The 15179-nt window shown below is 40.2% G+C and overlaps 1 protein-coding gene across 1 annotated transcript in view; it reads right to left on the bottom strand.

Annotated features, from left to right (window-relative positions):
* Nucleotides 1-10088: 10088 nt before the first annotated feature.
* The window catches only part of LOC118563823 (immunoglobulin superfamily member 3-like), a 36739-nt gene continuing 31648 nt past the window's right edge, over nt 10089-15179 (bottom strand). Inside the window, exons 2-3 of the mRNA XM_036139751.1 lie at nt 12798-13175; nt 10089-10117 (exon numbers count right to left, since the gene is read on the bottom strand). Coding sequence (XP_035995644.1) covers nt 10089-10117; nt 12798-13175 — 407 coding nt within the window. The remainder of the gene's footprint in view (nt 10118-12797; nt 13176-15179) is intronic.

The raw sequence follows: 15179 nt of genomic DNA, 5'->3' as shown, positions 1-15179 counted from the left end.
ACAAACACCTATGCTGTATTTGTTTGCAAATTTGTTAACAGTGAAAATCCTTTCGTCTCTGTTTAACTTAATATCAGGGGTGTGCGACATGAAATCTCATAAATCGCAACGCCACAATATATGTTTGATCAAAGTCTAGTTGATGTGATTATGCGACTTTGTCTTGCGAGGTGAGTCTAAGCCGCAATTAGGAGCCCCGGATGTGAAGGTGGGTGCTTCAAGCGGCTTGGCACCCTGTATTTGTAACTATAATGGGAACGGTTCTTGACTTGTTGTCCTGTTGTGTAGACAGAGTCAGTTAGTAAAGGTATTAAAGTTGGACCACATGAGAATATGACGAGCAAAAAACCTTGACAGAATAGAAAAGAAGAGAATGTTGTTTAACGTCCATCACTGGGCAAATTCAGTTGCATCAGCAGCACAAGTGATAGGCAAATGGAAATGCACACAGATACACATAAATCAGATACATAAATGGGAAGAAAACGGGAAAAAAAGAAAATAACAGACTGTCCAGTAAAGTAAAATGTACAACACACAATAAGGATATACAGTTATAAAAAAACAGCATACAAACACAAAAAAAAGACTATTACCAAAAAAAAGGGGAAATTGTGCAAATAATAGCTTTTTGTGAGCAGTGATGATTACAGCATTTTTACGGCTGCTGGGTTCGGAAAGCAACCCCCTCCAAGCCAGGCAGTTTTCACTTCTAACAAAACATATTGCTGCAAACCCGTCCTGTCGTTGTCGTGGACTTTCATATTGTGTATCATCTTATATCATGGCCTGACTCTATTGCTACACCCTTACTTCATAGTAAAGTAGATTTTTCTGTAGCCTAAAGCAACATAATAATTTGATTTAATAACTGGCCCATCAGCTTAACGGCAGTTCCTTGGCTGGAGGGTCAAATGATAGACCTTTGTACTTGGTGTTGCTGAGCTTAAATAGCTTCATCACTCCGAGGTTAGACGTCGGCCTTGTGTAGGACTCAACCACTTACACCGGACAGAAAATAAATGGACAATCCAATTTAAGGCAATGGAAGTCTGGTACTTGGAGACAGTCATCCTTCATAATAATGACTGTAGTCAATACTCTTCTGCTTTTCTTTGTTTGCAAAACACAAAAACATGTCTTTGTTACCGTTTAAAGTCATCAGAAACTCTGCCTAATGTAGCACATTTCTGCATAGTAAAACTTAGTCAAATTAGTCCCTACTTGAGCGTAAAATTATATAAACATAAACACAGTTGTAAAATAGGTTTGAATAAAACAATATAACACGACTGATTCCAAAAGAAAAAAGCTGGCAATCATTCATGACTACAAAGATAGCCCTCCTTCAGAAACTCCTTCAATTTTCTTCTGAAATATTTCCTGTTTAATTAAAGAATGAGTTTAAATTTAATATAGCCGGCGAGGATTTCCTCTCGCTTCAGAAATACGTCTCCAAAACAAAACTGTATTGGACAAATTTGTAATAGCTTATAAGAGACATCATCAGCTCTTACTTTGGCTATATTGAACAATAAACATTCAAAATAGAAACAAACTGATCAAAGGGCATCAGGAATCTAATATGGAACTTAATAAGATTGGTAAGATGAACAGTAAATGCACTACTTGAATTACTTAATTTGTTTTAGCCTAACTTCATATTATGACTGATAAGGTCAATTTGGATAGTTTTTTCTGCAAAATTTGACTCAATTTCAAGTATATTTGCTCAGATCATCTTAGGAGCAGTTCTTTAGACAGAAACAAAGACGAATAACCAGAGGTCCAAATAATTAAGGCCTCATCTCAGCCCTAATGGAACAAATCATGTCTGGGGTAAACCGAACCCTTCTATAAGAAGAAAAGGACTACATTTTTGGTTTGGAGATAACTGCGAATGAAGAAAAGCGGACACATGAAGAGACTTTCTTAATCAAGGCTATTCCTTTGCTTGTAGTTGGTCTTTACTGCTTGGCAGAATTAATGTCTGCTTTAAAACCTAGCATGATGGATTAGATTTAATTATCTCTAAGCCTGTTTTTAATCGCAGTGTTTTTAAAGATCCCTTTGTTGAAAAAGCACTTATTGATGTCAGGTTATTTGGGGGTTATCAGCGGGTCAGTATTTTATAATGTATTACATTCTAACAGTCTAAAGATATGAAGCCTTATTGCATTGGTCCACCCTGACCTTTGTGGTATATGAAGATAATTTCTTCAGAGGATAAACTGCATTTTCCAATGATGTTTATTTTTCCGAAGTCCCAGTTCTTAACCACAGGTGGAGTATCCAACATCACAGGTGAGAAATGGGGGAGTATTTATCTAGCCATTTAAACGTATGCTGATCAACACTGCTCAATTCACAACAAGAATCTATGCACCATAGCCTAATCAGGAAAAACAAAAATGCTGGTTACCTTTAATGGTCATGAACGTTGCTTGGTGAATAGCGCCCTTTCATTCAAAAGATTACCTTGTTTTTTCAAATCAACTTGCCGCTTATTGCTCTGTCAGTGTGGAGGTGAAAGGGACGAGTGTGCGAGTCGGACATTAGTTCCAGGTCACTGCGGATGACATGAAGGGAGACCTACAGGCACCTCAAGTTATCAATAAGATAAGCTAGCCTGAGAGAGCCACAGGAGACTTGAATCTCTGACATGGAAATGCACACCTCTGAGAGTTCAAATGTAGCTGCCGGTCACAATTTTGCCTTCGCATAACCGTAAAAAATCTATCAGTTACAGAGTATTTTTAACTTCTGCCACCTTTTTGGATTATTTTAAAACTTCCTGCCTGTGAATTTGGGCCACCAGTGTAGGTTGAAACTTACACATGCACGCAGCATTTAGGACAGCTTGTTCCGCAGCAGCGAAGACATTAAGTTGTCTAGTTTTCATTGTTCAGCACTCCTTTCTTCACAGCGCTACACGCTCTACTTTGCTCCGCGTTATATTGTCAACAACGGTGATCCCCGGGTTGTTAAACCTCTCTCCAGTGCTGTTCTCTTGAAAGCACGACCTCCAATGGGAACACTTGAGCACCATCTCCCTCTTAGACTCAATTACTGGAGTGACATAGTGCCTGACTGACAGCTCACTTCTGTGTGTGACTATAGTTGTGTTTTTTATTATGTATTGCTATATATATATATATATATATATATATATATATATATATATAATATATATAGAATATATATATATATATATATATATATATATATATATATATATATATATATCTGTGTCCAGCAGGTCAAAGCTGCTGTAATGTTATTGGCAGGAAACCTTTTTCCGCTAAAACGGATGAGATGGGCAAGGGAACGGCAAGCTAGATATGGCGATAAAAATCTCTTTCCATTTGGAGAGCTGCCTGGTGCGCAGCTTAGAGCCAGTTCGAACAATCACGCACACTCACACAACGGAAGAAAGGGAATGTAATTATAAAAGAAACCGAGCGGCGATTGCAGGTCCAGAGTGAAAAGGTGGGACAGGAAAATGTAAGTGTCACTGTATGGAGAGATGGGGAAGATAAAAATGCTTCAGTCGCACACAGACCTGTGCTACCGATCAATAACAAGAGATACAAAATGTCTTGTCTCTTGATTTCCACTTTTCTCTCCTGCACCCTTCTCCTCTAATAACAACATCCTGTATATCTTTCTTTGCTAACACAACACACCATTGAAGATTTCTCATTTCTCTGTCTTATTTAATCACTGATGCAGTTCAATCACACTCATGCCTTTTCCATTTCATTGACAAAGCCATAAACCAGCATGAGCAATGCCGGCTTGGAGCTGATGTAAGGACCGAGGAATCGAATCCAGAGCAGTAGGCTCACGAAGCCGGTGGGATTCAGATGGGGGAGACGGCGCTGTAAAAGAGGAAAGCGGGAGGTGGGCTCCATGTGTCACCCGGTGTAACAGACAGAATGCAAGATGACATCTCCCCCGTTCGGCCCATCTCATTAAGAGGAGTAGAGGAGTGCAACTTTAACTCCCATGGGAGAAGAAAAGCAGAAAGGCAGGGGAGACACACAAATCAGACATGAACACACACGCACACACAATGCTGAGCTCAGCAGAAGGTTTTTTTCAGCCTTTCTTGCTGCATGTCGTGCAGGGAAAAGCCATGTCAAGTCAAAAGAAAAAACACAAAAATAACAACAACAACCGCTCTCGTTAATTGTCTTGTTAACCTGTGTGCAAAAAACACACACGACCATCTCAATAAACGTTACAACTTTTTGCATACAGAACGTTGTATGTCAAGTATTTAGTATTTTTTATTTTATTTTGATGTGTATGGCTCACTACTAATGGAAACCTACAATTCCGTTTCCCAGATAATTTGAATATCGCATAAGAACATTATAAGAGGATTAATAAGACAGAAATGTTATGCCATGGCCTTAACAATCATAGGGAGGACAACCAACTTTAAGGTCGTCCAGCAGACAGACACTAGCATTATTTATCAAGGAAACCTGCTTACCTGGGCTAAAGAAAAAAAGGACTGTACCAATCGACAATCCAAAGTACTTTTGTCAGATGAACGTAAGCTTTGCATTTTACTTGGTAATCAGGGTCTGGGAGTCTGGTGGAAAAGTGGAGAGACACAGAATCTAAGTGACTTGAGGTAAAGTGTAAAGTTTCCACTGCCAGAGATTTGAGGAACCTGGTCATCGACTGGTCATGGTCACACAGTTTTTTTTTTTGCTGTCTAGCAGTACATCTTAGAGCGCTTCAAGCTTCCCTCTGCTGACAAGCTTCATGGAAATGTTAGTTTCATTTCCCATCAGCACTTGGCCCTTTCCCACACAGCCAAAATTAACAACACCTGATTGAATAAACATGGCATCACTGTGTTTAATTAGCCAGCAAACTCTCCCTGTAAAATTTAGGTTAAGACTAGGCCCGTCACGATAACAAATTTTTCTGGACGATAGATTTCTCTAAAAATCATTGCGATAATTCATATTATTGTCATTTGGAGACCTTTTTCAACTAACGGCATAATAACGCAAATGTATCCTCCGGACCTACTGGCTCATACAAATTTAGCGAGTGGCCGCATTTGGTTTTAATCCAAAAAAAATAAAACTCCCACACTGCTGCAGTCGTGTTTCACTTTGACACCAATTCCATTTCCTTTTCAAACTAGTGTTTCTCTGGTTCTCCCTCACGAGGCTCTCATGTTAACTTTGAGCATGTGTCTACCTGACACAAGCTGAGTCTCCCCCAGTGCCTTATGAGTCTGGCTTTACTCGCCCCCTGCCAGACTATACATTGTCGGTTTATTTTAAAAGCCTCCATGTTTGAGAGCATCATAACGGTCGGTAAAGTTCCCGTCTGGACGAAAACCTCCAGCTAAACTGACCTAACATGCTAGCTGTTACTAGCTTGATGCACACTACGGTACCCGGTTAAGGGCTGCACAACGCTCCTTGCGCTTCCAGCTCCCGCTTCGCGGGCACCTCCCACAACCCACCAGACAACTACCGCCAGTATTAACTCATTTTCTGTGGGAAACCCTAGCAAGATTTAACCCCTCCTACACTGAGGAAACCAGAAGGGAGGGGTGAGCAGACACTGATGCGTCGTGTTGAAACCCTTTTGCTGCCCCAGCTCAGAGAGAGGAGACGGAAACACACGGGGAAATAAGCAAGCATGGATAGGCAAATTATCACGATTATTCTAATTAACCATGTGATTAACATTTATGGTGTGATAAATTGATTTATTGATTATCATGACAGGTCTAGTAAAGATGCAGATAAGACACCGGACCCAACAAGGCAGGAGATTAAAGGCCACTTCTTAAACACTGCAGCATAACCAGAAGCTGCTAACCTTGATATCTTCTCAAATTACTGCATTCAATTATGCAAAAGGAGCCCCAACCAACCAAGTGCATATACCGCAGGGTACATGAATATACTTTTCAATAGGATAATATTTATGTATTGGAAATTATTTTTACTGGTCTTATGTGATCTTTCCAACTGAGTTTTAAATAAAAAAGTTCTTTGTTCATAGAACGTATTGAGATACTCCTGTAAAGGTACTTGTTCATAGAAAGGACATTTCAGAATAAGTCAGTGTCGATTGCCAAGCTGCTTCATAAAATAAGGAATTTGACTTAAGTTCCCCTGTGCTCTCAATGAAGACATTTGAAGTACAATACACAAACAACGTAAAAAGAATAATTTTTCTTGTGAATATTGATCTATTTTATTTATTTCATTCCACCCATAAAGAAAACCCCCATTTATCTTCTTATAACAGAAGAAGACTAAATACAAGGAAAAGGAAAACTGTGAAGAGAGAGATGTGGCAATTTCCTGCAGCTTTTCTGAATGAACATTTAAGGAACAGTTTTACTTGTCACTTAATTCAAATTCCACGGTCTCATCTCTACCCTTTTTCCCTCTTTCTAATTTTCTCCATCCCCTCAGTTTCTGCTGGCTAATTGCATTTTAGAACATGCACAGCAGCGTGCAGCTACATTAACCCCTGGAGCCGCACCAGGCGGAGAGCTTTTTTAAAACGCACACCAACGGCGTTAGCTGTTATGTGAGCTATATACTGTACCTGTGGGAGGTGTAACCAACCATGGTGAAGTGTGAGACCCCAGCTAGTGCTTTATTGGTCAAAGACCCCATTTCACATCATTCGTCCAGCTCATCTCCAAAGCTGTCACTTCTGTCCCCATTTTTCTCCTTTCCAACTTTCTCATCTATGCCTCCTAATACCATCAATCTCACTGTCTTTCTTCTACATCACTTTAAACCAGTTTCCCCCCACCCCTCACGTCTGACACCTGGAAATGGGGTTTCTCTCACCCATCAGCAGTGAAGGAGAAGAACCAAGAATGCCATCACTGGAATTTTACCAGTGTTGTCAGTTCTCCGGGGTTTTGCAGGGCACAGGCAAGCTTAAACGTGGAGGGTACAATGTGTCTATCTCTCATTAGAATAACTCCTATGGCGCATTCTTCTGATGTGGAGGTTCACTGGAAGGCATGACGTCTCTTGGCCGGGGCTTGTTGTTCTGCTGGCTGTTGGACACGCTCGAACACAGGCTGGTGCGTAGGATAAGAACAACCATGATGGCCATGTCATGCTGTTGTCCTTTTTTCTGCAATCTGATGTGTAGGTGGAAGTCAAAAACACACGCGTGCACACAAATGTACAAAATTCACACAGAGAAACATACACTCGCACAAGCAGATGGGAGCTCGGTTAGTTTTTTTTCCGGCTAAAGAAAATTGATGTATGGACAGTGCAGCTACTTAAGCCACTCCGAGGTTAAATGCAGACCTTGTGTTGGACTTAACCACTTACACAGGACAAAAACAGTGCAAGGAAAGTGCAATTGGCGGTAAGAGACATCTGACACTTGGAGACATGCATCCGCCATAAGGATGACTGTGGTCAATACTGGTCTGCTTCTGGTAGGTAAAGAAAAATCACTCTAAAGTTTCCCATCTTTTTACCATCCATCCATCCCTGCATTCACTTTCTAAGGTGGGGTGAAGTGACAGGTCCACATCCCACTTCCCAGCAAAACTCTCCATATTCCTTAAAAAAAACTAGCCATTCTCTGGCCATACTACGGCGGGAGCTCAATTTAGCTGCTAGCATGTGGGATCCTGTTTATTTTCAGTCACGATCTGCATGGTTTTGAAGTATCTCAAGGGCATTACAGCCACGCCCCCAACCCCCCCCCCCCCCACCCCCCCGCCCCCCCCACAAAACCTCGTGATGTTTCCTTACAAAAAGGACAAAAAAGTTGGCAGGTATGCCAGAATCCGGAATGTGGTCTTTAGCATAGAACTGGAGACTTGGTTGGATTTTCCCAAGTAATAGGATTATTACACAGACATTAAACAACTCAAAAATGGCTGTTAAAAATGCTGACGTAAAGCTTTGGTTCCAACTCTCTTTCTCAGTCATCATTATAGGTGACTCAGACACCTCAATGTCCACAAATAGTAGGCATTGGTGAAGACATTGTTTAGGTGTCTTTTATCAAAGTAGCGCAGCAGAACAGAAAATTAAAAGACAAATGTTTACACTCATTCGTGTTTTAGTGGACCAGTTCCATTAGTGCCTGTTAAATGTTCACATATTTGGAATATTTGTGCATTTTCCAAAGGCAATACCAAACTATATTTTCCATTTGTTTGATCTCTGTGGCTTCATAGGGTAAAAAATAAGGTGATTTTTGATAGAGTTTCTTTAAAAAGTATCACTAAGATTCGGAAACATCATCAACATCTGCTTTCCAGTCAACTATTGACACACTAGCATATGTGTGTCTAACGTCCTGAAACTGACGATACAACACATGACAGAGAGACAGAATGGTGTCCAGGTGTGCTGCCGAAGCTGCTTTCCTCCTCAGGCATCAGGTATCAGATCCCATGTAATAAAACACAACAACAAAAAAAGCATAATTACTCAACACAAAGAAAGGCAAAACGTGATGAGATACATCACTGTGAGTAAGACTGACTCATCACTACAGACACCTGATCTGACCCAACCACGTCAACGACACCCAAGCCTCAGGAAAAGAGAAACTCACTTCAGATGTAATCAGAAGAGGACCTTGGAGCACAGATCCTTTTTGGGCCAGGTAAGACACTTCTAATATACCGTTAGCACTCAAAAAATGTGAGCCTGGCCAGTTGTCCACTTCATGTTGACATTTAACTTCCAGTCAAAACATAAAAAAGGTTTTGGGTTGGTTATAAACAAACAATGACCGGTATGTAATGTTTACTAGAGACAAAAATCTATTTAACCCAACAAACACCCTTTTTATGTGTCAGCTGGAAATTAAATGTTAACAGGAAGTAGACAACTCACTTTTTTTGAGTGTGGATCGGGAGAAGCTTAACACAAGACATGCAACAGTTGTAATCCATGTGCTAAATGTGTCATTGTTGAGGCTCTTGAAGTTCTGAATCAAGATCCGAGCCACATTGTGTGAACTTCCCCAAACCTCTGAATAGGATTCACCTCACAATCCTGTCAAGGCTGTGGTTACACCTGTTGTGTTACACACACTTTTCTACCTTAACCTTACTTTCATGTGATGCATAATTCTGTTTTAAACTTTGCCAAGCCACTCAACTTACTCAAGTTATATGCTGAATGTCAGCATTTTGTCGTGTAGCCTCATTGTGACGACTGTTATTGACAATCTGCTGGAAAACTGCCAAAAGAAGCCGTCTTTTCCCCAATGACTTTGAAGGCCACAAAGTGGCCATGAAACAGTGTTTCTCTATTGATAACATGGTTTTATTGCTCCTGTGCAATATTCAGAATTTCTGAGAAACTGTATTTTGTATTTTGGTAAACAAAAATCGTTTAAATTAAAGTAAATAAAAATCTGCATAGATGATGAAATGAGTTTTAAGTTTTGAATGACTCAAATAAATGAACTTTTTGACTGTATTCTAGGTTTTGAAGAAATACCTGTATGGCACTCCTCTGACATTACCCTTGAAGTACACATTTTCAAAGGTAACCCAAGTGAAAAGGGCTAAGGGTGATGAACAGAGAAAGAAACTTGACAGAATGAGAGACAAGATAAGTGGGAAATGGAGGAACAGGGACAAAGGGGGGAGGGAGGACAGGCTATTGTTTGCTCACAACGGGAGCCTTGAATTCATGCAGACATTTGGGGATTCACAAAGGGGCTTGTGTCATGGCTGTAAGAGAAATATGAGAGAGACACTGCTGTGGACCCTTGACCCTCAAAACTGGGTTAAGAGGTTAGAGACATGGAGAGAAGCTTGGGTAACGGTCCCTCAAAACCTCTGTTCACACACTCGTTCTAGCTCGCCCTCTCACACACACACACAGATCTATAAATACTGTGTGTTATCAGCAGCACTGTTTCACAGCGCCCTGCAACTGAGCCCTGCCCTACATTCAGATTACACTCAACATAACAAAAATTATAACAGCTGAAGTCCAGGAGCACTCATTCAAAGAAAAGGGGGGGAAAAAAACGGTACACAATTGACCTGTAAGACATTTCATTTAGTCGTTTTCAGAAAGCAAGGCCTACAGCTGATGCAGAACGTGCCGCTTGCCTGAAAAGAAAAGCACTGTAAATACTCAGGTTTCACACTGCTCCAAATATATATTTTTATGCCCATTTTCTACATCAGACTTTCGGTCTGGGCCTTGGCCTTAAGAGCAGGGTCAAACACGTGAAGGATAAAGGCAGGAAGTCACGAAGGGAATGCAATCCACCACGATGACAGCTGTGGCTTCAGAGCTGCCTTTTTTTTTTTTTTTTTTTTTTTTTTTTGAGGAGGAGGATTAGATCTAAGTATGCATCTGAAAATGAAGTAGTTGAAGGGGAAAACTTGCGCTGGGAGTTTGAAACAGTCACCGATGCTGCGAACATAGTAGGTATGTTACAGAAACAGCCCAAGGCAAGAAATGAATAGGTGGGAAGAAAGTCCATGTTCGCTTGTGTATGGATGTGTGTAAGATTAAGAGATAGTTTTTCCAAAGGCAGACGGGGTGGAAAATGGCTGATACGACAGTGGCAATTGCAGATACTTCAAACAGATTTTCTTCTTTGTCATATTACCGTTAGCTCATTGACTCTTAATTATAGGGAAAAACACAAAGTTTTGACGACACCCCCATCCTTTCGATCTTTATTAGAAATATTTGCTCTTAAGCTTTTAAATACTAAATACCACCTTAGAGATTCCTAAGCTTTCAAAGTACTTTCTTTATGATTGATTAAAAAAAAAAAGTGAAAGTTTAAACTTTCAAGATAAGCAAAGATCGGACATAATTCAGTCAAATTCACCATTTAAAAAGGGGGCACAGCAGCCAAACTGGCACCTGAACTCTGAGCTCTGTTGCCAGCGACTTTTCAGACCCCTACTCCACTGATTTATTAATTTTCAATAAGCAACTTCTCTTTTTTTTCTGTGTTATTGTCAACTTCAAGTGAAAGCAAGATTTGTTCTGCAGTTACTTGAGGGAGCCGTGATTCCCTTGCCGTTTCCGCAGACTGACAGACAGCTGCATATATAAGTCGCACCGGACTACAAGTCGCATTTACAAATTTATTTCACACAATCCAAGACTGAAAACAGACATTTAATCTTGTAAAACATCTTATTAAATTACACAGCTGCATCCACAACCGGCTGCATAACAAGAAACGAACACCTAAAATAGACCTTGAGCGTAATGGTACTACGTGCTAAGCTAACAGTACGACATGGATGTTTGAGAGCAACATAAAGCTCACGTGCATCATCAGCAAAGTTTTAAAACGCCCGGACAACAGACCTGTAAGCTAGCGTTAGTTGTTGTTGTTGAGTAATGTTTACTCCTTGGTTCATGCTGGTCAAGAAGAATTACCATTTAAAGTTGATATATATGTTGCAACTGAACATAGGTTGCACGAAGACCGAGTGCATCAAAGGATGCAGCCCTGAATTAGGACCTTTGGTTTGGTCTGGGTAAAGAAGCAGCCAATCATACTGCTCGCCCCGCCCTGTTTCTCTTGATTGGCAGGTAAAATGATTGTGCTGAAAAGTGTCATTATGAAATAAACAGGCCATTGTGAAAAAACACCATTCTGAAATACAAGAGGACTTTTAAAAAAAATTGCATTCTCAAATAGAAACTGATGGAATAAAAAAAAGAAAAACTAAACAATACTTTTATATTATTGTGAAAAATATTAATGTGATTTTATATTATACACATTTTAAAGAAAAATGAAATATATTTCATCGTAATGAGTATAAGTATTCTGTTATTTCACAATTTTATTGTCACTTTGAATAGTCATATCATATTTATTCAAGTAAATCATTATTTCATGAAGTTTTATTTATTCATTCTATTTTGAACTGAGCTCAAATTAAGTAAGAAGAAACAAGAATTTTTATATCTACATCTACATCAAGCCTTCCAAAGTCAACTACAGGCATATACATGATGAAATATTGCCTTTGGCACAAAGAGTATTCATGTGTTATGAAATATTTGTTGTTTTCTGGTGCTATTTTTCATACTCATGCTTGCCTACACTGTGACACTGCCTCTTCCCAAGTGAAGTTGCCCGAGAGCCACTGGAGCATTGTGTCAAAAAAGAGCAGTTGCTGTCGTTGTGCAGATTAGGTGTTAAAAGAGTCACTTTGCCTCAACATTGAACAGAAAAGATCACATCACCGCTTGTTGGTGATGTAGACATGTGATGGCCGTTCGTTTTCCAGGACAAGGAGCGGCAAGGGTTACAAGGATTACTCAGACATGCATGAATATCACTTTGGGCATTGCTATTCAATAGCATTGCTATGCTATTCCTTTGATAAAAGGAATAGCATCATAACATAGTTAAAAACTCAAAAAAGTTGATTCTGCATGATATAGGCCCTTTAAAAACATTGCCACAGGATTTTTATGACAGTGCTGGGAGCCAAAATCTACCTTTGACATCAATATGATTAATTTCAGTTGGTGACATATTCATGTCTTCTATCCTTACCGTTTGGCTTATAGAAATTCTACCCAGAGCAGAAACACTATAGAAATAAAAAACATTAAAGACCTAAAATATGTTTTAGTGTGTGTTATAACAGTGTCATGCTCAAAATAAGATCCTGGCTACACAAAATGGTTGTATGGCACCACTAGCAGTTCAGAACTCCACAAGCTGCCAACCAAACAATCTTATAGTGTTGGATATATTTTAGGTTTCATGTTTGCCAACTTGATAATAAAATGACTTACCAGTGAGGTTGGTGCGTGCGCTATAGAATCCCAGGTACTGCCCGTCCGTGTTGGGGGTGTAACACTCAAACACACCTTGGTCCCTGGCCTGCACCCTGGTGATGTGAAGCACTGCCGAGTCGTCACTCAGTCGCTCCACAAAGATCTCTTTGCTGTTGACTCTCTGGGCATACACAGCGTAAGCATAGTCTGATTGAGCTGTGCTTACGATCCGGATCTCCCGTCCTGGAGCTGTTGGTAGGTACATGGACCAGTCAAAGTCCTGTTTCAAGCCATCTTTGTAGCCCGTCACGTTACACCAGATGGTCACGTGGGAGCCTTCGGTCCGAACCAGGGGTCCATTCTGGACTGTCACAACCCTCTGAGCGACTGCAACACCTGCAACAAGATAATGATGGAAAGAGAAAGAGAGAGGATGGGGTGAAGGTGGGCAGAAAAGAAAGAGAACATGGGTTACAAAACTGCATTTTAAATATTCAACACTGGCAGTTTAGACACTAAGTCTGCCAGCACAATACACCAAAAAAACCCAACATATGCAGCTAAGCCTTCTGGGGGCTGTTCTTAACGAGGTAGAAATGCCCGCAGACAATCAGACAAACACAGCTTTTAAACAGCACTCAAAAAGATCACCGTAACTGTTGTCGCTCACTGCTATTACACGCACTCACACATTAGCTCTTCACCTTACATGCAGCAATGAGGCTGCACTACACAGAGGTTAGAGAAAGCCATCTGGGAGTAACAAGAGCGCTCAGCACGAGCAGGTAAAAACACAAGCCCGGGAGATGCATTAAGGCTGTCAAGCTGCACAGAGAACAGGTGCTTTTGAAGTGGATAATAAACAGTGTTTACCCTGATGTATCCCTAATCTTTTTGTCGTACCATGGTTCCTGAGCATAGATGAGCACAAACCGTGGATTTGAGTTGAACTGCAACATCAGCCAGGCTGACATAAACAGCTATTAGTTCACTGGCAACATGTGTCACATAAACGTGCAAGCGCTCAAAACTGCCTCATGGAGTTTTTTTTTTTGTCATTTTGAAATGTATTTTAACCATGAGTCAGCAGGTTTTTTTCTCCACACATTGTGAAAACATGTGCTGCTGCAGCCATAGTATCACAAACAAGCAGTTGCTATGACGGTGCAGAATAGGTGCTAAAAGAGCCACTTTGTCTCAACTTTGAGCAGAAATGATCGTGCTCTGCTTCACATCACCGCTCTTTGGGCGTGCTGTTTACTGGTCAGGGGTGGCATAGTCAAAGTAGGTGCTTCCAGGAAGGGACGGGTAATGACACCTCTAGGTAGACCGCTTTTCACCACTAGTTTTCCAGGACAGGGAGGGGCTGCTGCTCAGAGAGCAGAATTCAGGAGGATTATGCAGACATTTATGAATCAAGCAAAATATCACTTTGGGTATGATTTTCATGACGGAATAGCATTGCAACATAGTTGAAAGCTCAAAAAAGTTGATTGTGCATGATATACTCCATTTAAAACACTTTTCTGACATAAAAATTACTTTTGAGGCCACACCCATCTAAAATATGAAACGCTGTTTATTGTGTGGATGATAATATGCTGTCTGGAACCACATAGCCTTATTGTCTGCGGCAGTAAAGACAAAAAAACTTTCTCACAGGAATTTGTTAATTTGATGTTCGGTGCCTCTTATTGACAACATAGGAAAAAAAGATGAAGTGAGCCCTCTCACTTCCCCCATAAGATCCTAACAATTACAGAAAGCTCGACAAGCAGCTATCAAAACATCTGCTGACATGGACAAATCTCATTATCAAAGAAATACATTTCTGGTGTCTTTAAACACTCCTTCAGTATGTTCACCCATGATAATTAGCTGCAGCTGGAAAAGAAAAACTTTTTTTCTAATGCTTGAGCCGCATTAATGAGGGCAATTATACTATTAGGACTTTTCTTCCCACCCACACAGTTGGCATTAGCATGAAGTGGCTTTTACTGTTTGATGACGTGTGAGAAAACTAAGTGAATTGTGTAGAAATCTTGAAATAAAATGTTGACAGTTAAATTACTCTAAGGTAGCTAAACAGTAAATGGACTGAACTCCTATAGTATGTTTCTAGTCACAGTCAAAGTACTTTTACACAATAGCCGATTTCACCTAGCCATACTCACAAATATGCAGATTCACACACAGATACACAGATCTGTACGAAACTTGATGTTGCGTGCTTTGCTCAAGGGTACATCAGCTATGTTTACATGCACAAAATGTCATAATCGGATTGAAATGTATTCGGATTAAGAAACAAAAAATAATTGGATTATATCGTTTATATGGGCACTCAATCAATGAATCCGATTATGATGTGCGTATATACCTACCTGGCTTTATTTAGAA

This window comes from Fundulus heteroclitus, chromosome 7 (genome assembly GCF_011125445.2).
Source record: "Fundulus heteroclitus isolate FHET01 chromosome 7, MU-UCD_Fhet_4.1, whole genome shotgun sequence".
In the NCBI taxonomy this organism is placed as follows: domain Eukaryota; kingdom Metazoa; phylum Chordata; class Actinopteri; order Cyprinodontiformes; family Fundulidae; genus Fundulus; species Fundulus heteroclitus.
Note: the sequence above shows the minus strand (reverse complement) of the source record. Positions and strands in the feature narration are given on the sequence as shown.